This window comes from Achroia grisella, unplaced genomic scaffold (genome assembly GCF_030625045.1).
Source record: "Achroia grisella isolate CSIRO2021 unplaced genomic scaffold, CSIRO_AGI_Agris_v1 utg504, whole genome shotgun sequence".
NCBI classification, from domain to species: domain Eukaryota; kingdom Metazoa; phylum Arthropoda; class Insecta; order Lepidoptera; family Pyralidae; genus Achroia; species Achroia grisella.
The window spans coordinates 1,194,992-1,203,922 of NW_026712899.1; the positions used below are offsets into that span (position 1 = coordinate 1,194,992).

At 36.0% G+C, this 8,931-nt stretch overlaps 1 protein-coding gene across 1 annotated transcript; it reads right to left on the minus strand.

Moving 5' to 3' along the window:
- Positions 1–596: 596 nt before the first annotated feature.
- On the minus strand, positions 597–8,341 carry LOC131846189 (retinoblastoma-binding protein 5 homolog). The gene is made up of 11 exons (XM_059195433.1): positions 8,130–8,341; positions 8,013–8,038; positions 7,739–7,933; positions 6,622–6,828; positions 5,798–5,979; positions 4,736–4,855; positions 4,078–4,271; positions 3,662–3,837; positions 2,375–2,488; positions 1,267–1,387; positions 597–683 (listed from the first exon to the last, which is right to left on the minus strand). Exons 1-11 carry the CDS (start codon positions 8,146–8,148, stop codon positions 607–609), a joined length of 1,431 nt encoding a protein of 476 aa, XP_059051416.1. The 5' UTR covers positions 8,149–8,341; the 3' UTR covers positions 597–606.
- Between the last annotated feature and the right edge of the window lie 590 nt (positions 8,342–8,931).

The following is an 8,931-nucleotide window of genomic DNA, read 5'->3' on the forward strand; positions in this document are numbered from 1 at the left end:
CATACGTTCGTGAAATTTTCTTAAAAAGGGTACAAAGTTATTGCTTCACGTTTATTTTTCTATATTAAAATTTGTGCGCGTTTGACCGCAATCTCACCCGATGTTAAGTGATGATGCAGTCTAAACAGTTACACGCAAGCTCTAATAGTGCCTATTTACTCTTAACTTGAAAGACCCAATGTTGTAAGAGGCAGGAAAAATAGACGCTGGTAGAGAGTTCCACTCCATAGCTCGCTCTACGTCTTGTACGTTGATGGAACGGTGCTGGAGGAATGAGGTTGTGGAGTTCCCGAGCTCATTCACATTCACATCGATGATTAGGACTTTATAGCCTCTTAGCCACAACCGTCTGTCGATTGAGTATAGAGCGTGAAGTTGGTACTGAGCGGATCCATCCCAAATATTCTGTACTCCCACATCGAAACCACAATTGTGCGAAATTTCATACACCTCCGTCCGCGAAATTCTCTTAAAAAGAGGTACAACATTTTAACTTCACGTATTAATATATAGATATCTAGGTACGGTTATCACGTCAGACGTGCCGTTAGCTTATTTGCATTTTAAATGAATAAAAATAAAAGAAATTTGTTATACAATATAAATTTATTTACGAGGTCTCCCAGCGACTTTCTTGCTACCAGCTGTTTGTTTATTCTTGCCTCCAAATGATAGTGGTTGTTCTGGAAAATAAAATAAATCTTATTTATTTACATATATAATTTAGTATTGTTCATTTATATACCTATCATATTAAAACATTCATACAGTAAGTCCCCGATTAAAACTGTTTCGATTTAGCGCTCCTTTATTTCAAGCCGGAGAATCCCCGAAATTGTGCTCCGCGCTAGGTTTCCAAATATGTACATAATGGAAAGACGTCGAGAAAATAGTTCAAGAAACGAAAGAAAGAGTTACAATCATTACATAGTATAAAACAAAGTCGCTGTCGCTGTCTGTACGTCTCTATGTATGCTTAAATCTTTACAACTACGCAACGGATTTTGAATCAGTTCTTTTTAATAGATGGAGTGATTCAAAAGGAAGGTTTATATATATAATACATGGACACCCGTGCGAAGCCGGGGCGAGTAGCTAGTTATTGACACTTGCACATTTTGGTAATACCGTAAAACCAAGCTTAACAGTGCTTCGTTTAGCGCTGGAACTTATTGGAACGTATACATCGTGTTAAGCCTACTGTACATTGCATTAACTCTGAAACTTATCGTTTAAATATATGGTAACAGTACACATTATACTCACCAGGTGGCGCTATTTTCAACGAGATGTCATATGTTTTGCACTTTGGCCTCTTGGCCGCCGGCTCCAGTTTTTCAGGGGTTTCAGTTGGCGTCACGGTCTCTTGTGTCGCTGCCCAACCGTCCTGTAAGTCATTATTATATATATTTTTACTTGCTTCAAACACCGAAGAAGTATTTTCATTAGTCTATGAATGAACCGGGTAATCTCTCTAAGAGGCTACAAATTGGGGCCACAGGGAGAGCCCTTTCGTAGTTATTCTACAGTATTACATGTAAATAAATAAATAACCCTGAACAATTAACACAGCGCTATCTAGTCCCACGGTAAGCAGAGCTTGTGTTATGGGTACTAGACAACTGATATAAATAGATTATTTTTGTAAATACATACAAAATATACATAGAATAAACCCAGATCGATACAAACAATCATACAAATGAATACAAATATTTAGACCGTGCGAGGAATCGAACTCGCGACCATCGTAAAGCGGTGTGCTAAACCGAGACCACCTAGGCCATCACATACATATGTATATAGTACATGTAGTGTACGCCGACGTACAGACATCAAAGTCAAAATCATTTATTCATATGTGACCTTTCAGCCTCTTGCACGTCGTTTCTTTTATCAACTATTACCTTACCTTTGGTAGGAAAAAAAAACGCATTTTGAGATCGAATTCGATTGAAACCAAACACTATGTATGTTTATCGACTAACTAACGAAATTAGGGGGGGAAGGGGATTGTTAATAATGTGAACTGATGATCTAATTGCTAGCAATGTACCATGTCAGGTTAACTTCCACGCAGTTCCCCCTAGAAACCATCGTGATAAATTCTTGGTGAATTTGTCACGTTGGGCTAACTGACCTGACCTCATGTTCATCTTATCACCCTCCACTGGCGCTCTGCCAGCGTAAACTGTTAGCACAGGCGGGTGCATTATCATTATCATCCATGATGAAAAAAATACTAACGAAATTAAACTAAGAAACGACGGTAACGTTGTACTCCTCCACTTGCTTGTAACATTTTCACTACGACGCGTTTTCTGTTGTATTTTTCTTTCCTGTAAGCAATTTAAGGCGGAGATTTATTTGTTACCTCGGGATCTTCGATCTCTGGCGCAATTGGCAGGAACGATAGCACATTTTCATCTTCGCCTTCTTCGTCGGAACTGCAAAATGCTGCCACAGCTTCACATGTTGTGACGTCCACCTGAGAATCAGATACATGCTGGAATGTGAATCCTGTTACTTTATTTATACTACCTATGGTAGCCTACGGACGCTTCAGACACTAGGGGTGACAAGTGCGCGTTGCCATCCCATAAGAAACCTTAATATACCCTTGAAAAACCCCATGCTGTAGTCTCGTGAGAAAACCTCGGCAAGTAGTTCATTCCACAATCTAAGTGTACGCGGGACGAAGCTCCTCTGAAACCGCACTGTCCAAGACCATTTAACTTCTATCGTGTGGCGATGAATTCCTGACGATGTCGAGCGGTGCGGTGGTAAAAGCTGGCCGTAGGCATCATGTCGAACGATTCCTCCTTCTATTGTATTGCGTGAACTATAAATATGTGTTGTTCGCAACAAAACGTGATGTCATTATAAAGACGAATGTGTCTTTATTTTTATTTATTTATTTATTCATTTTCAAACCTACAAATATTATAAAGTTGATTATACATCGGAGCCCGCACTAGGCAAACCAGTATCGCGGGAGTCCACAAAAGAATTTCCAAATAAATATTTAACTATTACAGATTAGTGAGTAGACTAGATTTGACAATCAGACGAATTAAGATATTTTAGTTTGATTTAGTATAAAACATACTAGATCAATTGTTGATTACATAATAATTAAATAATATAAACAGAAAAAAAAGAGAACATTTATGATGATATCACTCTTTGTTGCGATCAATCGTGCATTTAGAGATTACTCGTAATAAACATAAAGTTAAAATTAAATAAAATAAACAGTTTGTTTTTGTTTTTATTTTTTATTTTTCGAACAGAAAAACAAAATAATCAAGGCCGCGGAAGGACTTATAGAACGCATAATCATTTTAATGATAACATAATCGGACGAATATGCGAAAAAATAAATGATAACGACCTCAAATCAATATTGAAACATTTGTGACGAGTGAAAATTTTATGATATGAAACGATCGTAAATTTTCATGTCATTGTCGGTTCAACGACAGACTCATGCTCTCGCTTTTTCATTTGATTCCTTCATTTCCAGTTGAATACTTCCACCTCGAGTTGGCAGAATTCAACTCGAGTTAACTCGAATTCACCACAACTCGAGTTAATTCAAGTGAGCATGACTCTTGACCCTGGACCCTGGACTGTAGTGTGTAGACGTGGGTGTCCTCACCTCCACCTCCTCGTCGTGGTGCGCGTCTCCCGCGAGGTCTACGGAGCGGTCCTCGTCGTCTGCGTCGAACTCGCTCTCTCTCTCCTCGTACTCCACGTTCTCGTCGAGCTCCTTGAAATCGGGCGCGAACGCCGACCAGTTCTCCACTTGGTTCTGCGCCCATATCGACACCACTCCTGCATCATACAAATATTTTATTATTATTCTTCTCTCTATCGTCTCACTCTCTCAGCTTTTTCGGTTTTTTAATAGATAGAGTGATTCAAGAGTAAGGTTTATATATATAATACGTGTACACCCGTGCGAAGCCAGGGCGAGTAGCTAGTTGTCAATAAAGTAGTATTCGTCTTGCAAGCTTGTTTTTCACTACACCAATTAGGAAGGTAGACAGGTATTATGTAGTAGTGAATATGTACCGGCACTGATGCTGGCGATGATGGGCCTGATGGGATGCCAGACGACGTCCAGCAGCAGCTCGCCCTTGGTGCCGTGGAGGATCTTGACGATGTTCCCGATGGACTTCTCCCAGATGTAGAGCGCGTGCTGGCGCGCCGACCCCGCACAGATGTACTCCCCGTCGCCGGAGAAGCAGCACTTCTTCCACGTTGTTCTGGTGAATACAGTATATTCTTATCTCGACTAGTTATATGGAAGATCTCTTCCAGAGATAAGATCAGCCTTGGTCACATTATTTTTAATATTCATGAACTATTTTAATTATTTTAACATTGGAAGACAATGGCAAAAAATATATATTCAAATACAATAATCACGTATTCATATAGGACATTTTAGTCGCTCATGAACGTCACGATTTTGGTAGTTAATATTTTTGTCCTACCATCCAGTTTAGTAATAAATTGAGAAGAACTGGCAAGAAACACAATTGCATTTTTTAAGCCGCTTTATTTACATTATTTTTGGACGGATTTTGATGAAACTTTACAGTAATAGTGCTTATACATAAGAATAAGACATAGGCTACAAACTTCATGTAGGTGAAACCGCGGGCACAAGTAATATTATATGAAATAAAACGCCGAGACTGATGGATAGACAGAGCTAATAACTTACTTATTGACAAGATCTTGTAGCTTCTGTATTGGCTCAGGATCTCCATTCATACCACCCTTGAGGACCGTTTTAGTGTCATATACTCTGATCACTCTATCCGCAGTGTTTACTAGAAAACAGCTGAAAAAACATACAAAATTACACAATAGTAATAATACTATGGCCGGTGGGGTCGTAAAGTCCTCGAGTAGCGACCACGGACCGGAAGACGCAGCGTGGGAAGGCCTCCAGCAAGATCAACCGTCGATCTGGTCAAGATCGCTGAAAGGCATTAGATGTGAGCAGCGCAGAACCGATCGTCGTGGAGATCTTTGGGGAAGGCCTATGTCCAGCAGTGGACGTCTTCCGGGCTGCGATGATGATGACGATGAATAAATAATAATATTATTAATTATGAAATTACAGGGCATTCTTCCATAACAATAAGTCATTTTCCAGTTTTTTATTAAGGCTCAATAAACAGTATATATACCTGGGTAGCTATATGACCTTCATGGGAATATGTATATAATATATATAAGGTTTGTTTATCACATCAGTCTAAAACGGTTAAATATATTTTAAGTATTTAACTCACAAATGCTGTTTCGGTAATTTGAGTGATTACATTTAACTATTTTTTGTGGTCACTCTTTCATTATTTCAGACTTGTTTAATATACATATATAAATTATCAATATCTCTTATATAATTGTCTTCACTTCGTAGTCAGATATCCGCCGTTTTGAAATGATAATTAATTAATACAAAAAAAAAAACAAAAGCACGCACGATTGAAGGATGCGGGGAATGAGCGCACTGGCGCGTGCGATCTTTCTCAATCTGTTCATCCACATTTACACGGTCATTCTTTCCGACTGATAGCCGATTTGCGAGTGAAAGAGCATACATTTAAAGACATTTAATAAGGCTAATTTGATGGTAACATCTTTTGCTTAGCTTATGAATTCAATTTTATAGAAAAATATCAAAATATATATACCTTATTCTGTATAAGAATAAGGTATATATTTAGGTAAAGGAGTCTTTAATCAAATTATTTTTAATGAATGAAGTACTTACTCTCCTCTCCTTGCAAATTCTATGCTTTTAATACTAGTAGTGCTCGAGGTGCCAACGGTTATTTTGAAACTAGCTTTTATTGCTAATGTCTGAGAGTCTAAAATGAGTATTTTGCCTTTCGCATTGCCCGTGTATACATGGTCGCCTCTACGATCAAAAGATGCTATGACATTAATATCACCCTGAAATAAATCATTTGTTAAATCCCTAAGCTGCTGTAAATTTTTTTAAATATTTTTTTCATGTAAGTATAAGTAGTATCTATTTTTGCATACATATGCATTTACTGAAAAGTTGTTAAATTACAAACAGACGCTAAGTTTTATTTATTTTTATAGACTTAATAATAATATCACTTTTAAATAGTATACATTGTAGTAGCTTCCACTGTCTGTTCGTTTAGTTATTTTAAAGTACATAACAGATTTTAATGCAATTTAGCAATAGATAGAGTGATTCAAGAGGAAGGTTTAATATGTTGTAATACTGTTTATTAGTTTAGTTTGTTACTAGTGTGTTGTTTAGACACCAAGAGAGTGGAGCATGTTTAATCTTAAAAACTCGACCTAGACCGATTGCTAAGAAAAATATTAATCCAAAACAAGAGAATCACAAAAATAAGCAAAGAAATCGTTTAAAAAAGATAAACAAATAAGAAAAAATATTTTGGAGTACTAAATTATGGAGTCACTAAGGTCAACCTTTAATGAAATTATCGTCTCAATGAGTCAAGCCGTTTAAGAGAAGTATAATTACAAAAAATGGAAATATGATTTTTAAAACTGCTTTGCTCTGCTTTATTATATTACATACTCAAGACTTACATCTTCATCTATAGGTAATATTTTGTGGTCTCCGTCCGTATCAACTAATAGTGCTGCATGTCGTACGGGGCATACTAGGAATCTTTTATCTCTGCGAGGATCAAACTGTACCCTCTGTATTGGTGTTGGAAACCTGTACCTCTGTTCGCATTCACCAGATAATACGTCCCATATGCACACATTGTGATCTGTTGATGCTGATACGAGCTGAAAATGGTAATAAATTGTTGATTACTGTACATGTGTAACCCCAATAAATGCAAAAGTTTCCGAGGATGTTATTCAGACAGATTCTGGTGATGTTTGTTATTCTTTCAGTTATAAACTACTAAATATATTCTGAAACTTTATAACGGCCTCTTCAACATCATTTTGGCGACAGAGTAATTCCTTCACAATGGATGACACTTACACAAAAAGATAGATAAAGAAGATAGCTAACTATAAATTTTGCACATTGATTAACTCTACACAAAACACTTTCCCTCCAATTTGTGCTGACAATGTCATTATCTTTATATATAAAAATTGTGTCACATTGTATGTCTCGATGGACTCCTAAACTACTAAACTGATTGTAAATTTGATTTGCACATTGTGTGCAACTTGATTCAACTTGAAAGATAGGATAGCTTATATATAAATTTATAGTTGAAATATTATTTTATAGTAGCTAGTAGAATATATCAGTCTATATATTATTTAACAATATGTTTACAATTTGAGTTACAGATGATATAAATATAAGAACCAGTAACACCATTGTGAACAAAATTAGGTAGATCTCCAAATTTCCATGGAATTCATTGTGATTATACTCTTGTTAGACTTTATTTTAATTGAGGCACTTATTTGGGCCATTGTGCATGTAGACTAATAGAGCAGGCAGCCAAGCTCCCTGATCTCATGTGTCATTCTGCCTAATTCCACCAGAATTCCCTATTATGGACTAACCAACCTGACATTGATCTCATCCTATTTCCACTGGTATCCATTAGGTACGGGTACCCATAAGGGTTCACCATTCCCAGGGGCAGACTAAGGTATAGGTACATGCCTAAGTGAGGTACCTGCCTAGGGCCCATAATTTGATCATTCCATATACTTATTCTCATACCTTTTTACAATTCCTTGACCAGCTCAAACTGCATACTGGATATACATGTGCTGATATTGATTTCGCTATACCGCGGGTCAGGAAGTCCCAAATAAAGATTCTGCCATCGTTACAACCAACTGCCAGCAGTGTTCCGCGGCGGTTGAAAGAACAAGTGGCCGCTAACGATATCGAGTCTAGTGTACCATCGAACTCCTACAAAAATATATAAAAATTAGAATAATACGAACAGATTTCAGGTTACGCGGTATTATAAATATAGTTTTAAGTTTACCTCAGGATAATTTTGACCGAATGACTCTGAAACATAAAAGTAAACAACGATGTAAATATTTCATCATATTTAATAATAAACAAATTAAAATAATAAAGTACATATATTAAAGTTTACCTAATAGTTCCAAATTCATGGTATAGTTTAATTGTGATAGCTATTATTTTATTGTCAGACAGTAGAAATGCTTTGTATAGCACCACTGAGCACAAAACCAAATTCAGAAATAAATAGTACAAGAAATTATATAAAATCAGAATAAGAGTTTGTTATTGTTTTTTAGTTGAGAAAAGAAAATTTGATATTACTTCATTTGTATATCAACTGATTACTCTATGTTAATAAACAACACAGAGTATAAAAAAAATTACTCTGCATACTTATTGACACCTGTCGTGTACGCTAAATGTCAAAGAATATTTTGTAACTGGAAGTTACAATTGGTTATAATAAATACACTTGGTAACTTAAAATATTTAATTTAATAATTTATCTCGAATGTTCATTTTTCATTTTACTAATATTTTAAACGCGTAAGTTTGCGAGTGTGGATGGAATCGATGCATGTTTGTTACTCTTTCATGCAAAAACCACTGAATGGATTTTAATAAAATTTTACATATTATTGTAAAGTAAAAAATATTTGCATCAGAATAACACACTGACTATAAATTTCATGCAGATGAACAAACTGCGGGCATAACTAGTTTTATATAATAATTCTATAATTTGGTAAAGTTTTACTAATACATTTGATTTTTCAGTTCAATGTTTAATTGTTAATAGTGTATTATCGACCATTCTTAAATCAAATTTGGCAAAAAGATTTCTACTCACGGCTACATTATTAAAAAGCAAAGTAAATGTACTAGTGATGTACACACGCTCTGTGGAATTTCTTATCAAATTCGATAAAATT

Coding starts and splice junctions, on each gene's coding strand:
- LOC131846189 (XM_059195433.1), bottom strand. Junction 5,980..6,621: donor TATTACCTATAGATGAAGAT/GTAAGTCTTGAG, acceptor GATTTATTTCAG/GGTGATATTAATGTCATAGC. Junction 1,388..2,374: donor CAGAGATCGAAGATCCCGAG/GTAACAAATAAA, acceptor AATGACTTACAG/GACGGTTGGGCAGCGACACA.